At 33.9% G+C, this 21319-nt stretch overlaps 1 protein-coding gene and 1 pseudogene across 1 annotated transcript in view; both read left to right on the top strand.

Moving 5' to 3' along the window:
• The first annotated feature begins 32 nt into the window (after nucleotides 1-32).
• Nucleotides 33-21319, top strand: part of BORA (bora, aurora kinase A activator) — a 24761-nt gene continuing 3474 nt past the window's right edge. The window contains exons 1-11 of the mRNA XM_011369787.2: nucleotides 33-181; nucleotides 1075-1242; nucleotides 3003-3109; nucleotides 6000-6045; nucleotides 8889-8970; nucleotides 11845-11910; nucleotides 12427-12483; nucleotides 12853-13079; nucleotides 13709-13841; nucleotides 16349-16956; nucleotides 20685-20816. Coding sequence (XP_011368089.1) covers nucleotides 1090-1242; nucleotides 3003-3109; nucleotides 6000-6045; nucleotides 8889-8970; nucleotides 11845-11910; nucleotides 12427-12483; nucleotides 12853-13079; nucleotides 13709-13841; nucleotides 16349-16956; nucleotides 20685-20816 — 1611 coding nt within the window. The 5' untranslated portion in view covers nucleotides 33-181; nucleotides 1075-1089. The remainder of the gene's footprint in view (nucleotides 182-1074; nucleotides 1243-3002; nucleotides 3110-5999; nucleotides 6046-8888; nucleotides 8971-11844; nucleotides 11911-12426; nucleotides 12484-12852; nucleotides 13080-13708; nucleotides 13842-16348; nucleotides 16957-20684; nucleotides 20817-21319) is intronic.
• On the top strand, nucleotides 13940-14058 carry LOC111745468 (annotated as a pseudogene).

Here is a 21319-nt window from a genome sequence, read left to right as displayed (position 1 = left end):
GTTCGCGGACAGCGGTTCGACGCGATTGGCCAATCGCTCACAAGTCCCGTGCCCTGGTTGGCCTAAGACAGCGCGGAAGCGGGGAGTTAAAGAGTCAGTGCCTGTCGTGGGAGCTGGCCTGGTCCCTCCGGAGCGCCCTGGAGTCGCCTTTGGGTGGCTTCCTTTTTTTACACAACACTAGGTACGTTCTTTGTAGTTCGTGGACTTTTCTCCTGTCTCAAATTGGAGAGCTCACTTTTTCTGGCCCCAGATCCGCCTGCCCGCTTGCACTAGGGCGAATGGGAACAGCGAAGGAGTAGGTACTGAAGGGAGGGACGCCAAGAAAGAGTGATCGTGTAGAGTGGGGGTGACACCAGCGTGAGTGTCCTCTGCTCTTCACCCAAGGAAGCCAGCTGCAATTTCAACCTTCAAACAAGTGGATTCTTCTTTTTTTTCTAAATACAGACCCCTTTGACGGGAAGTAATGCAAACTCGCCTTCTACCCTGGGGGTCTTAGCGAAAGGAGGATGTTTGAGGAAAAGGCAACCAAAGGCGGTTCATTTCCTATCTCTAGTTATTTGTCTGGAGCTAATTTGCAAGAAAGGCACGCGTACAGATCCTTCCTCATCTCTTGCCTGCTGTAAATAATTTTTTAGTAACTGCAGCTTGGTAGGAATTGCTGGGATATCCGAAGGATATTCAAAGTGTGTATAGACTTGATATAATGAATTAAAAACTACAAGTGTAAATCCTTAAAATGAAAGGGATTTCGTGCCTATTGTAACATTTAGTTACCTCAAAAGCGTACCTGAACTCATTCACATTTGGTTGACTGCTGCTTATCAGCCACTTTACTTCTCTGAGCTTAATTCTGCAAAATATCACTAATACTGTACCTCTATAGCTTTCCTGGTTATTTCGAGGATCACTTGGGAAAATGGATGTGATGCTTTTTTATAAATTACAAAGAAGCTCCAAGACCATTAGGTTTCGAGTTAATTTTTGTGAACTATCTGTTGAATACATTTTAATGGTCAAAGTGAATGTCTATGGAACTTTGCAGTCTTAGTATATATAATTCTGATTTCTTTTTAGTTTTTTCTCTGTGCTATGGGAGATGTCAAAGAACCAAAAATGCAAATAACACCGGAAACTCCAGGAAGGATCCCTGTTTTAAATCCTTTTGAAAGTCCTGGTGATTATTCTAATCTCCATGAACAAACTCTCTCCAGTCCTTCTGTTTTTAAATCAACAAAATTACCAGTAAGTGATTAGTATTTACAAATAATTTTAAATATAAATTTCTTTACAAAGTAAGGGGGAAACATTGTGGAGCACACATACCTGGAATGTGCTTTAATTGTAATATTCATTCTAACCTAATGGGCTATAAGTAAGTTAGCTGAACGATTTGTTTATTTAGCATTTCTCCTTTTTTATTTAAAGGATAACAGGTTAGCTTCTTGTAGTTGTGAGTATAGCTAGATACTATGGTGTCTGGTATAATACTAATACCATATTAGAGAAGAAGTTATATCATTTAATTATCCACATTTATTCAGCAAATATTATTTGAATGCTGCTACGTGTCAGATACAATGCTAGGCATAGATGTTACACTGAACAAGTCAGGGTCCGTAGACACAAATTCTCAGGGAGCTTATACTCTAATATAAGGGTCAGCAAACTTGTTCTGTCAGGAGCCAGATAGTAAATATTTTAGGTCTTGTTGGTCATCTGGTTGCTGTTACTACTACTCATCTCTGCCTTGTATCACAAAAGCAGCCATAGGCAATACATAAACAAATAAACATGGATGTGTTCCAATAAAGCTTTATTTATGGGCAGTGAAACTTGAATTTCATGAAATACTAATATTCTTTAGGGTTTTTGTCAACCATTCATAGCTTGCAAATTGTTCAAAAAGAAAGTAACCTCTACTGGGATAGACACAACTAAATTAGCAACTTCAGAAGAGTGTGATGTGTTGTGACTGGTGGTTAAGTTCAAGGGTGATACAGAAGGGAATGTGCCCTTTATGAGATTAGGGAAGGCTTCATCACTTTGCTTATTTTCACTGTTATTGGTCACAGTGGAGCGTTTCTTTTGAAGTCCGATCTTTTAATCTGGTAAATTATCTAGAAAACTGCAAACTGAGTGGCTTTTATGCTACACGTTCATATCAGCTTGAAGCAGGTCTGCACTAGAGGAGTTTTACAGTTATACAGTTTATATTGAGTCATTAATCTGACCTCATTTTTAATTGAATTGTATTAAATCTTTGTTATCTGTTAATAAAAAATAATGAAATGACCGCAACATAATCCTCAAAGCCAGAATGTATGGCATCTTGAGTTTTTCATCCTGAATTTTTCAAAAATAAGTTCTGAACTCCAGCTTAGGATTTGGATATGAGTTTGGTTTGGTTGGATAGTTGAATACAGAAAGGCAGCACTAATTACCATTCATAATCATTTTAAGGATCGACTATTTTAGGAGCTTTTGCAGGCACTTCTGCCATTAGGACTTTAATTTTAGTTCATTCTTATTGAAAGTAAAGACCTTTGGTAACTAAGAGATTTTTACTTTTTCCTTGGCATGTTGCATCACTGATGAGTGTTAATTGTGGAATTTCTATATCATTAATTCTCTACTGTGATTATTATGTAATTTTAAAAAACCACCCAACCCCACGTACATTATACTTAATGTCAGTAAGAAAATAGAAAGAGCAAAACCAAAATAAAAGTATATCTTGATTGTCCACCAAAAAAAAAAAAAAAAAAATCACCCAGAGGGAAGATTTGTATATTTTAAAAGTGATAAAGTTAAGCCAATTGATTTAGTGTGTTTTGATTACCATTTGCCATTTAATTTAGTGGTAAAGTCAAATTTAAGAATACAAGCTGTAAGATATTTTTATATTATAACCATTTACATTATTTTTGAAGTTGACATTGGTTAGCATTTTGATGAACTATTTTAGTTTGCTTTTACTCATAAGCTCGCTTTCTTTTGTTAAGACTCCAGGGAAATTTAGATGGTCTATTGATCAACTAGCTGTAATAAATCCTGTAGAAATAGACCCAGAAGACATTCATCGCCAAGCTTTATACTTAAGTCATTCTCGGTAAGTTTTCTTTTCTTGCACTGAAGTGTAATAACATACTCTCACGTGAAGAGAAATGAAATTCCAAAGTTAAATATTTATATGGAACAATGTCAGAGAGGAAAAATTATGATACATATTTATTTTACCTAAATGAAGAGTGAGTTCAGAGAACTACATCCAGAAAGATTTACTTGCTAACAGTTGCAAATCGGGTTAGGAGTCTTTTTCTTTTAGAGATAACCTTCTCCCTCTTCTGCATATGGGGCAACTGTGCCTCCTCAGCACTTGGAAAAGGGAAGAGTACTTTGAAATGTGTACCTTTCTACATGATTGTGGCTTCTCCCATTGAATTTTTATGGTGGAGTCAGGTAAAGCAAAATGTCGTTTCATTGCCGTATACGGTTAAGGAAGCCTAAAAATTCCCTTACCAAGTTAAGACACATTGAATGGAAGTATATCCTTTAGCAACAGAGAGCTTTTATAGATATCCAATTTTAATATAGGACATTTGGGGATCTGAATTACATTGTCTTCAATTCAACCTAGTAATCAGAGCAGTCTTAACGTTTTGTTAATGTGTTGTATAGGTTTCCCAGCACTAGTGTGCTTCAGACATTCTGTTCAGTGATGCCTCATATAGTGAGAACACTTGCACTTCTTTGGTGAAACAGACCTTGTTTTTGATAACAAATTGCAATGATCTGTAATTCCAAATTACAGATAACAGTTTTCATTAATAGTTTGAGGGACTGTTTTGTTAATTTTATAGTCTGATTTTCTTTATATTTGAAAAAATTGAATACCGATATGACCAGCTTTTAATTTTTGGTCCTAAGATACATGTGTTGTCAGTCCAAAATCTTGGGTAATCCTTTTTCCTTTAACTTTAGAATTTAGTCACACAAAGATGTACTCATGTTGAGATGCTCTTGCAAATAGTTGTCTGGCTTTTCTACGCCTTCTTCTCTTGGCTTGGTAACTTGAGGAACATTCATTTATAATTAATTATTGTCTGTCAAAAGTGTTGTAGAATGGGGAATGAGCATAAAAGCATTTTAACCTCACTCTAAATAATACCTTTGAAAGAGAAGGTGAATATCTAAAAACACATGAGTCACAAATGGGATTCATTTTTTATTTCACATGAACTATGTGCTTTATTTTGCCTCTTTATTATTATATTCAACCATGGACAATTGTTATCTATTAAGTCAAGAGATATTTTTGAACACTGAGGCACTGTGAGGAACACTAAAGAAGTATAGGATATTATTCTTGCCTTCTAGAGTCAACAGTGCCATTAACCAAAGTTATGACTCATCGTTTCTATACTTATTAATAAATGATGTATTGTCTGGGTAGGTGTATGAATGTTGGTTTATATCAGTAGATAGATTTATAGTATAGGAGAGGGAAAGAGTGGGGAAAGATCCTAATTTGAATTTAATTTACTAATGTAATTCAATGAATAGTTATGCCTTCTACCAGGGATAGTGAGTATAATTTTAAAACAGGTTGTTTCATTCTTAACAATTAGCACTTGGCTTTCAGTGTCTCTTCCTACCTAACCCAAGTTCCTGATTTCAGTGCTTCCCACCTTTTTCATGCCATTCTACAAATAAAAAATAACTGTAAGGCATAGCGGTGTAAGCAAATGAGTCTACTGTACAGGAAGTACACAGTCCTGAACCCCGCCCCACCTCCTAGGATCCATTCAAGGCATACATGTAATCTATATACATCATTCCAGTGTTCATGACATACTGGTCAAGGTACGGTACCCTATATGACTTCTTAGAACCATCCAGGATCTGGCCCTACGGTATTTAGCCAAACCGATTTTCAGTGCTTCCAGCAATCCTCTGAATATTTTGGGTCCTTAAAGCCCCTCTGATGAAGTAGCAAAAGGTGTTTGAATGAGGTAATGCTAGGTCAGAGCTTACTACTACTATAAGCTATTCTTATGCACTGTCATTTTGACTTAGTTATGTCCATGATGAGATGAAGAAAACAGTTATCCTCAAAATGGCTGTTGTATGGGGATTAAGCTGAGATATGGGGATTATCATTGTAGTCTTTCTCAGAATTCCTTTATTTGAAAAATCCACTTGATTTTAGTTTCTGAAATTTGTCCTTACTTATATAAAGTTTAGTTAAGCTACAAACAGATAAACATATGAAAAAATTTTGAAAGAAAAAAGTATCTTACCAATTTATTAATGGAAAGCAAATACTCTTTCCTGGAGCAGATTAAAGATGTGGTCTTACAAGGCTAACTGCTGAGTCCTTGGCAAGTATATGCCTTGTGCTTGAGACCCGACATTTTATATTAAATCTTACAGCTGATAAATTTGTGTTCTTGTAATTGCATATTGTATCCGAGTGAAAAATTTATTTGGACATAATTTTATATCATTAATAATTTATTTTATAATTAATTTTGCCTATTCAGCTGTCTAAGGATGATAATTTCTTCTATTTCAGAGTAAGCTGATTATAAAATTACAACTATGATAAACTTGCAATAATTGAAGAAAATGAGTTTGGACAATTTTTAAATTTCTGAGGAGCGAAATACTTCTTAATTACTATAATTAAAGGATAAAGTTTATTCAAATACTTTATGTTGTTAATAGTACTTTTTAAATTATGTCAGTGTAAGCTTTTGAAAAGAAAATATTCCATTCAAAATATGAATGGAAAAGAGGGAGTTATGCCTAAAAGCACAATACTGAATATCTAAATACTATCATTAGCTAAATGTGATAAAATTCCAATTTTTCTTTTAAAATGAGTTTAACATTTGCCAGTTTTCAACAGAAAGAAATGATTTCTTTGAAAGGTGATTTTAAATGTTCAATCAGCTGAAGTAATGGCATGGTTATTTTTCTTCTTTATCTTTGTATAGAATAGATAAAGATGCGGAAGACAAAAGACAAAAAGCCATTGAAGAGGTAACTTAAAACTGTTACTGATCATTAAACCAGTTAAGCGTCAATTCCTTCAATTCCGCATGCATGTCACCTCTTTTAGGAGGACCTCCTTCAAATCCTTTACTGTTCTAGCTTCTCACCAGCCTGCCCGTCCCCAGCTGTATGAGAGCCCTTCTGCTCCCATAAGACCAATGTCTCAGCTAGTTTGGCACCTCTCGTAGTACTTACTTATATACTGTTATTGTAATGATCGATTTAGTGCTTTTCTATGCTAGACTGAACTCTTTTCTGGATATTGTGTTTCATTCATCTTCTCATTCTCAAGGTCTAGCACAGTTTGTCTTTCTTTTGTCTTCAGATTATCAGTTAGCACAACTGTTTCAGGTTGGAGTTTATGAAAGAAAGTTGAATATTTTCAGACCTTGAAAATCTAGATTGGCATTGGTAATGGTGGTGGTGTTGTTGTTGTTAATACTTCAGATTTTTAAAACTGTATCGTGAACTAAATTGTCTTATGGATACAGAGAAAAAGTATATAGGATATTTTTAAAAATAAAAATAACCAACTAAGTTTTTCACATTTGCTTCTTTGTTTGCTTAATTCTTAGAGTGCCAGGAAGGGTTATCTCGTTATTTCCTCAGAAACTCTTTACATCATGGCAACATTTCTTATTTTCTTTTTTGCTTCACTAGCCCCCTCTACCTACCTGTATTCCTTAGTAATACTTGTTTCTTCTGCACCTCAAAAGACTTCAGCTATGGCATGTTCTGAGATCAGGCAATGCTTGGGCCCCTCCTACACTTGTTTTTTGGTGTCAGTGTTGTCATCTGGTATTTCAGATACAGCCTATTTCTTCAAAAATAGTTTCATATGTTTTACTGTAAACATTGTCTACTTCTTAGTCTACCTAGTAATTTAAAGTTTTCATTCTAATCCAATCACTTAATTCCTCCCTAGTTGAATAAATAGTCTCAGAATGTTTTCCATTTCCTAACATTTTGGAAAATATGCTTTCTCTTTAGAATCCTCAACATTAAAGGGAAGTTCAGCAGAAAACTTAAGAAAATGATGTCAGAGTGAAGATTAGAGTCAATGTATCAGAAACAAATTTTTTATATATATATATATATATATATATAAAACATATCTGAAAATAAAATAAATACATGCACATAATAAAAACAAAAAAAAGTTCAAACTGCAAAGAAAAAATATCAAATGAAAATGAGGAGTCTCTGTTCCTCCATCCCACTTCTTTAAAGTAACTACTGTAACATTTATACTTTCAGATTAATTTTATGTGTGTAATAGCTTGTGTCCTTTAAATATTTTACTCAAATAGGTTATCATTCTCATACTATTTTGCATCTTTTTTTTTTTTTGCTTAATAATTTTTCTTAGATTTTTTTTATTATTAGCACATACTGATTTTTAGCAATACCATACTATTTCATTGTCTGACTGTATCATAATCTAACCCAGCTGCTATTGATCAATGTTTAGGTTGTGTTCAGTGTTCTTCTATCACAAATAATGCTTCAGTGAACACACTTGTACAGATATCTTTTTGTAATTAAAATGGACTTGCTAAATCAGAGGCTTTGTGATTTCAGTTTTGGTAAATTTTGCCATCTTGTCCTCCCAAAAGGATGTACCAATTTTTACCCTTGACTACGTTATGATATTTAATGTTTTCTCATATCTGCAATAATGGTTATTAACAAACTTCTTAATTTGTGCTACTCTTATTATCTTAAGAGTTTATCTCGTTATTTGGATTTGTGTGTCTTTCATTTTGAATGAACTTATGCATGGCTTCATAAGTTTATGGGTCCTTTATATTTTTTTCTGGGAATTGTCTATATCGTAATCTCTGCTCCACTCCCTATTTTTTTACATCTTTCCTCATGCATTCATTTGTAGTTTAGTCAAGGAAATGAGTTCTTTGTTATAGGTATAGCAAAATATTTTTTAAAAATGTTTTTAATTGCCCCCAAAACATGTAAAGAGAAGGGAAGAAGACTGATTTAGGCTTAATCTTATATCTAGAATAAAAGAGGAAAAACAATATCCAAATGCTCTATCTCCATTTGATTATACTGCCAGTGGTGTGCTAGTAAATGTTTAAAAGCTGGCCCTCTGATTGTGGGGAGAGTATGAGTTTTAGTGCTTGCTGCTATCCATGATGTAAATATTCCAGCTGGGGCCAATTTCAAGTTTCTAAAATGGCATAACTAAATAGGAAAAGAAGTGTAGTGGTACATTATTATATGTAGGAGTTCCACCATACAGATACAAAAGATGTAATTAACCTCAATAGCATAGATATTGGTAAATGTAGTAAAATAACTAACAAGGGATGATTTTGAGTATTTTTTAAATTTATTTAATTATAAGTTGTATATAATTTTATTTTTCATATTGGCTTTGCCCCAAATTCCTGAAAACTTAATAGTTAGATCTTGAGACCCAATACAAGCCAGCTCTAGTCCCTGTTCATACTGGCTTACTTGTGTATATGTATCTCTATTTATTCCTTCCCTCTTTGTGCTCCCTTTTGTCATCCCTCAGTGCCACGTGCCCCCCCCCAAAAAAAAATTGGGGAAAAGTAAAAATATTTTCTCTAGGTTAATGCCCTTAGCTTAATATGCAGCTTTCACATTGGAGTGGTTGGTTGATTTCTTTTTACATGTACTTTAAATTTCTTCCATTTCACCTTTGGTCATTTGTGCTTTTAAGTATTAAAATTTTTAAACCTATAAAGTTAGTATATAACATGTTTAATGGTTATTTGAAAATAACAGGTACCTTTTCATATTTTGGGGGGAGTTTATACCTAATTGTATGACTTTAATTTTCCTAGTTTTTCACTAAGGATGTCATTGTGCCCTCTCCTTGGACTGATCATGAAGGGAAACAGCTTTCAGAGTATCATTCCAGTAAATGTGAGTATACAAAAGATCATCTGAATAAAAGTCAGAAAATTATAAATCAGTGAATGTAAAACAACATATAGTGAGGTGTCAGTTTATGTGCTTTGGTAAAGATGTTGATATAAATGAAATTTCTGGGTACTAGAGAGTTAACTATTTAAAGGTTAGGATTCAAAATTTGACTACAGTGTACTGAATTCATTTTTTTTGGCCATTCTATTCTGAATTTAACTTTTTCTTCATGACCATTGTGAAAAGCATTTATAAATGGTGGTTATAGAGCACCCATAGTTGCAGAAATAGTATTGAATATAGAACTGAGTTGTTAATGATTTTTGCAGTGATATTGAAGGTTAATTTTTTAAATGAAATTCTTAAATTGCTTTGTTTTTTGCTAATTTGCTGATTTCTTGTAAAGGTAGAGGAAGGACACTTGATTTCTAGGACAGTAATACAGCTGATTATCTGCAAAATTAATAAGGAAATCGAAGGACAAGCCAATAATCTTTAAAGTATTTTTCTACCTCCAGGAAGTGGTTACCTTATATTTGCTCTTACTGTCCTTCGGGTTGTGAGCAATGTTCAAATATCACTTGTATATATGCATCCCTCATTTCAGTGGAATTACCCACTCTTCTGTGTAGCATACATTAATTATGCTCTCAATATAAGAGAATATTTGTTCCATTCTTTATCCAAAAATAAAAAACCATAACAATAATAGGTAAATGGATTGAGTACTCAACATGCTCCAGGACAGTGCTAAGTGCTTTCAGTAATTCCTTAAAACAGCTCGTATGAGGTAGGTGCTATTATTGGCCCCATTTTATAGGTGAGAAAACCTCATTTTAGAAAGGTTAGAGCCCTTGCTCAGGATTACAGAGATGACAAAAGTGGTAAAACATGGAGTCAAAACTAGGCATTCTCAGTTCAGATTCTGTATTCTTAGCCTTTTCAACCTAAAGTAGCGTGCAGTAGTGGATGCAGACCTGGGTTGCAGACCTCCTGCTATTATAAATCAGAAAGGGTACTCGATCAAATTATTCAATCTTCTTAGACTTCAGTTTTTTATTTGTAAAATAAAGGAGTTGAACTGCATGGTGTCTTAACATTCCTTCCAGCTCTAAAATTCTATATCCAAGGTGACATTTTCTTAGACGCTAGTTTTTCTCCCAAATTCTTTAATTTTTGATTTTTGAACAGATGAATCAACCTTCTTATGTGATCTTTTTTATAAAATAATTTCATATACCAAATATCTTATTTCAGTTACAGTGGTACGGGATCAGGAAAATGCTAAAAATACGACAGCCTCTTTGATAAACTAGTCCAGCCCATGATGACAAGAGTGCAGCAGTTGATAGGGTGGGCTCCAGGACTGTGCTGTCTAGTCTGGTGTTAGGAGAATTCTCCATGGTCTCAAATTTCTGCACGTCAAGTGAGGAGTGGCTCACATTGCCTTTTTTTTCCAAACTATCTTTTCAAGGATATTTGTGGACATCCTTAGAAGATAAAGCTAATGTGTCCCTCCAGAGCAGAGAGGGTTTTGTGTCTTCCTCTGGAGCAAGTTTGCTTGTAGCTTACTGTAAAAGAATGGGATTTCCTAAGCTCAGGGTTCTTGAGCTGTGCTGAAAACCTACTGCGTGAGCCACGTCCACCTGGGCTGTTCTATGTCACTTCCTTGGAACTTAGGGGCAAAGGAAACCGATGTGAACATGGAGCTCTTGCTACTTGTGCAAGGAGTAGTGAAGTCCTTTGTCTTTGACCCAGGAGTCTTATGTCTTCAACCAGCATCCATGGAATGTTGACACCACTAACTTGTCAGCTTGCAAGTAGGGTAAAATCTCAGACCTTTCACAATTCTCGACATATGGTAGCCACTAGCCAAATGTGACTTTTTAAAATTAAATAAATTTAAATTAAACATTTAGATACCTAGTCACACTATTAACATTTCATGTTTAAGGTGTTTGGACTCTATGTAGCCTAAAGACCTAGGGACATTTTAGCCTCAGAGTGCGTTGATTACATTTGCCTTATAGTAGGTCGTGCTGCTTACAGCAAAGAAGGCATTTGAATCTAGAATTTGATTTCTTTTCTTACGCATTCTGATAGTATTTAATAAAAGACTTTAACTCATTCACCCACCCCACCCACTTAACCCAGTCATTCATCCATTTATTTATTAAGTTTATTAGATTACTGGTCTTTATTCTGTTATTTTAAGCTTTCTGGGATTTTTGGTCTCCTTACTTTTGCCTTCTTTTAATTTTGCTTATGTTAATCATTTTTGTCATTGTATGTTTTAGTTGTTTTATCTTGTGACTTTCAAGTTATGAACCTTAATATTTAGTCATTAACTTTCAATTTTTAATAAAATTATTTGCAGCTATATTTTTAACTCTTGCTATGAAAAAAACAGCATGGTTTTATTTACCAAATTTTAGGTTTTGTCAAGATCATCTGGTGTTTTAATTCAGACAATTTAAACCCATTTTTCAAAAATATTAAGTGACAGAGGATCTGTTAAGGACACTGAGGATGGCTAACATGCATCTTAACCTTTTAAGGTTTACAACATGGAGAGCAACCATACTTTCCTTAAAAAGTATTACTTGGTGCCTCCTTGTCTGCTATACAGTAGTAATCTTTCAAGTTTTATCTTTGTGCTGCTTCAAAATTTAAAAAAATAATTAAATAAACATAACAGAAATTTGCCAACATATACTTACATGTACAGACTTTTTTTTTCATTTATTTTTTAAATGTAAAATAAAAGTTTCCACTTTGTTCGTTTTTTTTTTTTTTTTTTTAACTCCGGAAAAGTTACCATAAAGTAAATGAAGAATATAAAATGTAAGATTTTCATTTAAAATGTTTTAACAGGTATTAACATAAGTAATGAATCTCCAGTTGGAAGAAAGCTGACCATCTATTCTGAGAAAAGCAATGGTGAGTATGAACATAATCTGGAAAGGGGTATGTTCCACAATAAGCTATATTTAATTTTAAATTCAGTTCGTGTGATAACACTTTACTCTGGAATTGAAATTATTTTTTATGAATGTATTAGACCTGACTTTTAAAAACAATTACATACATCCAGTCATGTTTTAGAAATAGCAGTGTTGTGTTGTTTTCTTAGTCAAAGCATAGAGGTTGATTTCTGGATTTGGAAAGCATTTTTTTGAGAATTTGTTAATATTAGGCAATCTATCCCCAAATATAGACTGGCTTATTTTTTGATCCAAGTGCCAGCAGAAACACCAGGAGTTTACATCAGTGCTGGAAAGTGTGGGAAACCATTTGTAGGAAGGTGACATATTATGTAGTGGAATGCATAAATGAAATAATTCAGCTTCACTGGAACCTCATGGGGAGGTGTTTGGGAAGCACATGCTAAATTGCATGTAATTTGCTTGCATTGATTTAATCCATGTTTGTATTTTTTTATCTGCTTGCTTCTAGCTGCTTGTCAGACATTGCTGTCTCTTCCTGTAGATTTTAATTTAGAGAATATATTAGGTAAGTTGCATTTATCTTTAATAATTTAAACAAAAGGTTTTGTTTTGATGGCTTTTTGTAAATGGAAATATGTGGTAATGCCTCTTTCTAAAGAAATGAAACCATCCTGAAATTATCATAATGAACTTTACTATAGATGTAAACTACTTATGGTCACATCTTATTGGTATCGCCTATACTAATAATGAAGCAGTCAAAAAGAATAATTTCGGACTTCAAGTATCACATACACCATTAAACACTGGCCTCTTTTTTGAAAACAATTCAGACAGATTGTGCATGGTGGTTTTTTAAAAATCAGATAACTGAAGTATAATTATTCTTCAAAATGACTAGCTTTGCCTTCTATTTTGTTAACTTTAAATGTAGGTGACTATTTTAGAGCTGATGAATTTGCAGATCAATCTCCTGGCAACCTCAGTTCTTCATCCCTCCGAAGAAAGCTATTTTTAGATGGCAACGGAAGTATCTCTGACTCCTTACCTCCAGCTTCTCCCAAAAGTCCTCGCACTGGTGCTCAAGCGTCACTTGAGGTTTTTTATTCAATAGATTTATCTCCTGTACGGTGTAGGAGCCCTGTGCAGACACCAAGTTCGGTAAGAAGTATATTAAAAGTGGCTGGTTAGTTTGCTGTGGATGTACTTAGACCTTGATGCTTATATTACACTCAAGAGAAATAGTTGCCTTCTGACTTTTATATTTCATGAGGATTAAATCAGTGTACATTTTATCATTAGTCAAGAATGTTTTTGGTCTGTCCAATTTTGCATTTAGAAGTATGCAGGATAACCAAATTTGTCATGTATCTCAAGGAGTTTCAGTGTAAATTATTTACTGAATTATATAGTTTTTTTAGTATAACACAACTGGATTGGCATTAATGGAGTAATTTAATTTAAAACTTTTCATAAACAGCTGCTTAATATGAAATATAATGGTTTGTTTAAACACAGTGCATTTATAGTTTGTTTTGACTAGTGTATTCTGTTTCAAAAATTTTGTAGTAATCTTAGCTGTCCTTGTTATAAGATGTCTTGACTTTTAGCATCTTTCCTTTGAAGAATGACCAGAGTTCATATGATCAACTTTATAAATGTGTTTTGAAGATAAAGATAAATAGCATATGGAATAACAGAGTTGTGGAAGAGAACTGTATCACTCTATTATTTATTTATTTATTTATTTATTTATTTATTTACATATTTATTTATTATTTTTATCATAGGGGCAGTTTTCTTCTAGCCCTATTCAGGGCAGCGCAAAAAAATACAGTTTGGGAAGTATAACCAGCCCTTCACCTATTTCTTCACCCACTTTCTCACCAGTTGCTTTTCAAATAGGAAAGACACCACTCTCAGGTATGTCTCATAACAAAATACCTAATTTAAATTTTTACAGCATCAATATTTGTTACCAAAGAGGCTTCTTTTTAGCTTGTTCTAACGATAGAGCTCTAATCTATGGCCATACCACCCTGAACAAGCCCAATCCTGTCTGATCGCAGAAGCGAAGCAGGGTTGGGTCTGGTTAATACTTGGATGGGAGACCACCTAGGAAGACCAGGTGCTGTAGGCGTAAAAAATAAAAAATAAGCAATTGTAAGCTGACAAGGTCCTTGCAATCTGTGAGGTCAACCAAGGGTTGTCTCACCTAAAAAAATAAAAAATAAATAAAATAACTATAGAGCTCTATGACCACTAACCTTTTAAAATTTAGAAACTTTTTTTTTTTTTTTTTACAAAAGGAACAGTTTACCTTCAAAAATTGAAATTCTTGGCAAAGTTAAATACAGGTAATTTGATCAGCAATATATTATGTCAAACATGCTTATAAACAGAATCAAAGAGAGATTTCAATTTTAGAGATAAGTTGGTTTTGGTATCCTTTTTTCTTTTTTTTTTTTTTGCTTCTGACTTAGAGGTTCACACTTTGTTAATTGGATATTCGTATTTTGTAAATATGTATTTGAGTAAGATTTTTAAAGCAAATAGAGTGTGTTGAAATTTATGTATTTCTCTTTGCAATATGTCAGTCTCTGAAAATTATAGCACTTTTTGAAAATTACATAATAAAAACTATTCATACTTGAGAAAATTGGAAAACTGAAAATGGTATGTGTGTGTGTGTGTGTGTGTGTGTGTGTGTCTCATCCACATGAAGAGATACACACATACACACACAGTTATATATCCTGCTTTTTTACAAAGCATTTTATTAGGAGTATTTTCATAGGTCGTTCAAGTCATTTATTGTTTGAAACCATGATTTTGAATCAGTACGTATTATTTCATTACATGGATATATCATTTGCTATCAACCATTGATAAGCGTTTAAATTGTTTCTAATTTTTTAAATCACATATCTAATGATTATACCTGTGTGTACATTGTGTCGTATGTATTTATATCCTTGGTTAAATTCCCAGAAGTGGATTTGGTCAAAAGCGGTGAATGTTTTTAAGGCTTGATGAATTTTATCAAATTTTCTTCATAAAAGGTTGCAACAATTGAAATTTTCATCAGTAATATATAGGAAAGTGAGTTTCTCCCAACCCAGAAACACTGGTGTTATCATTCTTTTTGCATTTTCTTAATTTAGTAAATTATAAAAAAAGATTCCCTTACTGCTTTAATTTTTGTATCTGATTATTATGATGTTGAATTCTTTCTGAATGTTTATTGGTTATTTTAGAGTGGGGGATTATTAGTTCAGATTTCAATGTTTTGTTAAACAAATGGTCTCTCATTGCTTTAACTTCCATATTTTTTATTGTTTGTGTAGCTGAATACACTTTATGTATTTATTTACCATTGGAAGGATTGTTTCTGCGCTTTTACCCATCTTTTTAAAACCTTTTGTTTAAGCCAATGAAGTTATAAAAACTATTAAGTTTTAAAGCATTTTTCTCATTTTGATTATCATTGTTAAGCTCTTTATTATTGCAAATATTACTTTACAGTTTTTTGTTTGCCTTTTAATGTTGCTTATTGCATTTTGCATAAACAGATTTTTACATAAGCAGTCCCCCTTATCTGCAGGGATATGCTCCAAGACCCCAGTGGATGTCTGAAACTGTGGGTAGTACTAAACCCTATATACTATTTTTTTCTATACATACATACATACCTATGATAAAGTTTGATTTACAAATTAAGCACAGTAAGAGATTAACAACAACAATAATAAAATAGAACAATTGTAACAAATACACTAGTTAAAGTTATGTGAATGTGCTCTCACTCATAACTGAGACAACTGCTAAGTGACTAATGGGCAGGTAAGCTATACGGAGTGGACACGCCGGACAAAGGAATGGTTCATGTCCTGGGTGTGACAGAGCAGAACAGCATGAGATATCATAATGCTGCTCAGAACGGCAAGAAATTTAAAACTTGTGAATTGTTTATTTCTGGAATTTTCCATTTAATGTTTTTGGACTGTAGTCGACTGTGGGTAACTAAAACAGCAGAAAGTAAAACTGTGGATAAGGGTAGGGGCTACAGTATTTCATTTATCCGGTTATAGCTATTAATTTGTAGCTGTCAGCTGATTTGTCCAGTTTCTTCTTTGTATATGAACAATATTGTTATAGTAGCAATGTGCTTGTGAAGAAATAATTCTCAGGGAGTATTTTGTTTAATTAACAAGGGAAAGTACCAGAGGAATTATTTTTTTAAGAGCTTCATCTTACTTTTTGAGACACATTCATTTGTACTATTGTTTTTAACACTAAAATTTTACTTCAGTAAACAGCATAACTATTATAGAAATTCATTTTTTTCTGTCATGAAATATGATTACCATTTATTGATGGCTTATCTATATTTGTGTTTTATGATGTAATTTTTCCTTTCCATCTTTTAGAACAAAAGAAGTTTACTTTGCCTTCTGATGTTTCGTCTGGAATAAATTCTAATGGAATTACTAATCCGTGTATCAGAAGTCCTTACATAGATGGCTGCTCACCAATTAAAAACTGGTCTCCTATGAGACTTGAGATGTGTAGAGGCGGTACTCAGTATCGGACCTCACTGATTCGGATACCTTTTACTCTTGAGGCTCACAGTGAAGATGAAGAAGATAAAGCAAATATGTTTTCCAGAGATGCCTTATCATCTGCCATGGACACTACTGGAGTCCCCCAGAGGCAGCTGGTTAGTGACGCTTCTCCACGTGGCACACATTTAGTAGTGACTGCCATGTCTGTTACACAGACTCAGTCCAGTGCTTCTGCAAAAGACCTAGCACTGCTGCAGGATGTGGAAAATGAGAGGGAAAATAACACTGTGGATATGGTTGATCCTGTAGAGATAGCAGATGAGAACACATGGATTAAGGAGCCGATTGATAATGGGAGTTTACCCGTGACCGATTCTGTGAGTGGGATTGCTTTCAGTATGGAAAACTCTCATATGTGCATGTCACCTCTTGCAGAAAGCAGTGTCATTCCTTGTGAAAGCAGTAACAATCAGGTAAAGTATTTTAATATTCTGTCATCCTTTACTTGCTCCCTTGATGTTCTTTATCCTTTCTTATCCAAGATTATGGTAAGAGAAAATGCATTAAATGTGAGGACTATTGCATTATATGTATTTTTAATATCAATCAATACTAGGCAATATCAAGCAGTTTAGTTTCTTGTAATTTGGACTCAATGCGTATTTAATATTCACATTAACTGATAATTATTTGGAGTAGGAAAAGACGAGAGCAGAAAAGAAATCAAGCTGCTCTGGTTCTACCTCCTGCTAGAGTCAGGTACCTTCTCAGGATTCCTGTCTTTCATGTGGAGTTAGTGCTTAAGGAATTTAATTTCTGGTATAGTATATGTATTCTAAAAATACAGTAATTTTGTTTTTTCCTTTATATGATTTAGGGAGAACAACTGAGTTTAGAGCACTTTGATGTATTTTTTTGTACTTTAAAAAATATGATTTTATAACCAACATTTTTCATGTATTTAAACATTCCTAATTTGCAATATCTGGCAACAGGAAAGCATGATTCATTTGACAGAACTACTTCATAGCCAGCACTCCCTTTCAGGAAGATATTTGTTCAATTCATTGAGATATTCTTTGAGCTGAGAATTTTGAAAGAAATTTAAAATATTCAGAATGCAATCCTTACCTGCCATTTCATAGTAAAAATATAAAATGTTTATTTAGCTCTACCTATATGCCAGGAGTTATTCTGAGTACTCTGTGTTAATTTGTTTAATCTTCACAACAATCCTGTGAAATAGGTGTATGTGTACTAGTATCCCCATTTTACAGATGAGGAAACTGAAGGTCAGAAAGGTGAAGTAAATTGCCTATATTTAGCTAGTAAGTGGTGGAGCCAAAATTTGAATCCTGGCAGTCTAGCTTTAGAGTCCATGTTCTTTAGTCCAAGTTTATACTGACTCATAGTAATAGCCAATACTTAGATGGTGTTTCATTGTGCCAGGCACTCTTCTAACTACTATATATGTATATACTATATATATTTTCATTTAATTCTCACAACAACCCTAAAATGCTTTAGTTTTATCCCTTTTAAACTCATGGAGTGATTCTAATTGACTCAAAATTAAATATAATCTTTTGCTCATATTTTTATGCCTATGTTATATATCCTGACTTCTAGGATCATTGTGTTCTCTCTCTCTCTCTCTCTCTCTCTCTCTCTCTCTCTCCCCCCCTCTCTCTCTCTCTCTGGATGTACACACACACACACACACACACACACACACACACACACAACTAGAATCACTTTTACCTATTTTAGCTTCTAAATTTAGTTCCTAAGTGAAAAAGCACATACAAACTTAGCTTTAAAGGTATAGTAAACTTTTTCTTTCCCTTCTTCTTACTACTTTTTTCAGAGCATCTGTAGAATTATAAAATACTTTCATTGAAATACACCTAAATCATCCAACTACCCATTGGAAGCCTATATCACTATTAAATTGTCATCCACTCTCTTTCTACTTCAGTACCTGCAGGGATGGATATTCCAGTACATTTTGGGACTTCTCTTACCATTACAAGCCTCTTCCTTACATTGAACTAAAGTATGGTCTGTCTGTGACAACTACCAATCAGTTTCAATTTTACCCTTTGGGTTGTATCATAATAACGCCTACCTTTTGAAGATCATTTGTTGTTTAAAAATGTATTCATACATTCTTATTTTCCTACCACAGAGGTAGCTTTCAAACAGAGACAGCCATATTTTCTCAGGGCCTTGTGACTTGCTTTACTGTGGATTCCCTTAACCTGTATTGTTCTGTATTGTTCTCTGTATCCCATTCTTCTCTTTCCTGGTTTACTTCTTTCTTTACTGGAACATATTTTCTCACAGCTTTCTGAGTTAGAACATTTTTCAAGATACTTCATGTCCAATCATGTGTTCTTTATTCTTTCACATTTGAGAATTTGGGAACAATTGTCTTCAGACTTTGAAGGCATGGTTTCATTGATTCTATTCAGTATTGCTGGTGAGAGATCTGAAACCATTTTAAAACTTAATCTTTTGTAAATGATCTCTTTTTACCCGCTCCCTGGAGTATAGGATCTTTTCTTTGTCCACAGTGCCCTTTGTCCAGTGGTACTTTGGTGTAAGTTTCATTTCATTAATTGTGCTGGGCACTTATGATCTGTAAGCTCAAGGCCTTCATTTCTTGGCTCTTTTCTAACTTCTGGAAAATCACCTCATCCTTCTCAGCTGTACATTTCTACCTGTGGGGAGTAAGATGACCTGTGTTGTCTGGTTGGTCCATAGCAGGCATCAATATTAGAGGGGTCTGGTGAGAGCCAGTGGGGTCAGCCACCATCTCACGGGATGCCCATTGATCCTTCTCTTCCTACAGAAGGGTACAAACTCCTGTGTGTCTTACTCCCTATACTGTACTATTAACTTTTCCCTTGATATATTATGTATTTGAGTTATAGAAGCCAGTTGTTTGGCACCGGTGAATAATAAGAGAGTAATTGGCAGAGTCTCTGGAAACAATAATTACATTTTGACCAAATAGCTGTCAAATGGTAGCAGAACAGAGAGTTTCCCCTGGGATGGCAATATTTCTTTTTTACACATCATAGGGTTTTATTTAAATGGAACGTGACTCTCCACTCTCGGAAGTAAACAAATACCCATCCATTCCTGAAAACTGGAAATATTTTTCTTAAGATTATGATAGAATGAACTTTCTAGGCTACTTTGTGCTGGGAACAAAAGTACACACCTTTCCCTTCCTCTGATCCTAATTCGCAGAAAAAGGCTTAGGTGCAGTGGATCTTTCTAAGATTTTGTGTTTGGTGTTCAGCATTGTGCAGGTAAATGCAGTGTGGGTGGTAGACTGGGCTTTGGAGCCTCAGCTCTTCACCTAGTTTTGACCTTGAAAGTTAACGCTTCTGAGCCTTAGCTTCCTCTTCTGTGAAGTTAGCAGGGTTGTAGTGAGGAGAAAGTTAAGAATGACATTATACAGAGTGCCATATCGAGGGCTGGGCACTTTTTTAGGCACTCATTATTTATTTGTACCAAAACTGAAGTTTGCTAGAATCCTTCTTTTGCTTTCTTGGGCATTAACTGTATCCTAGAATGCTATAATTTCAGTTAAGTGAATAGTTGACCTAAATCTAGAGCCATTTATATGTGGTATTATTTTTGAAGCTTTTTATTTCATCAATGGGTATGAGTATAATGTAGCCCAGCTTTTAAAAAATGTGTATAATTTTGAATACTCTTAAAGGTAGCATGCCTTTTAGGTAAATTTTATTTAGAAATATAACCAAGCCATTTAAAGGTTGGTAAATGAGTTGGAAGGTAAAGTTGATTGTTAATCCTCACTTTCATCTACAAAGTATAACAAAGTAACTGGAAAGCATGTTCTTATTGGCTAGTTCACTGATTCTAAAAATTATAAGATGTATTAGAAGGAATTTTATAATAACTACTTTTAAGAACTGGTTCTATATAAAACTACCTTTTGGGGGTTATATATTACTTTTTAAATTCCATTCAATATGATGAACAGTAAATATTACATTGTTCAGCTGTGAATATTCCATTTTATATTTATAATCTTATTTATGTGTATATATTTTATATTTTTAAATAAGTTTACTTTAAAAAGTTCCTCAAATTTTGTGGATAAGTGAATTAGTTTGCATTGTTATCCTTAGGTTAATTTTATTTTTGTTCTCATCCCCGTCAGATGGATAGTGGCTATAACACACAGAATTGTGGAAGCACTATTATGGATACGGTTGGGGCAGAAAGTTACTGCAGAGAGGGTGATGCACAAACCTTGGAGGTCGAGAATAAATGTCAAGTTTTTAATACAAAGGTATGGGAAAACAGTTTAATAACATTTGTAGGTTATAAGACTTTTTTGGGTCTATTTTTTCCCTCTATTTTGCTTAAAGTTTTTATTATCATGTTTATGCCTCATCTCATCTTCAAGTGATTAAACAACAGGAGGTGGTTTTTGAGTACAAGAGGTTGGAGAGGGAGAGCTAGCCCTACTTTAGAATTGGTACTTGAAATCAGTTCCTTAAAACTAAAGAGGAATAGGTATTGGGGGTACCAGAGAGGAGAGTCAGAGGTTTTTGCCTCAAATATTGTCTAAACGCTAAACATAAAAAAGAACTTTTATTATTAGAGAGGAAAATAGTACAATTGAGAGACTATAATACACATCAAATTCACACACAAAAGGCTCTTAAAATCCAAAGCCTTTATAGATTTTGGATACTGAATAACATGAACCTTACATACTGAGTATTTACACAAATATATACTGTCGATGAAGACATTTACTGAACCTAAATAGGATGGTTTTAACTGTAT

This window comes from Pteropus vampyrus, unplaced genomic scaffold (assembly GCF_000151845.1).
Source record: "Pteropus vampyrus isolate Shadow unplaced genomic scaffold, Pvam_2.0 Scaffold155, whole genome shotgun sequence".
NCBI lineage: Eukaryota > Metazoa > Chordata > Mammalia > Chiroptera > Pteropodidae > Pteropus > Pteropus vampyrus.
The sequence above is the reverse complement of the archived record's forward strand: the minus strand, read 5'-3'. Positions and strand labels throughout refer to the sequence as shown.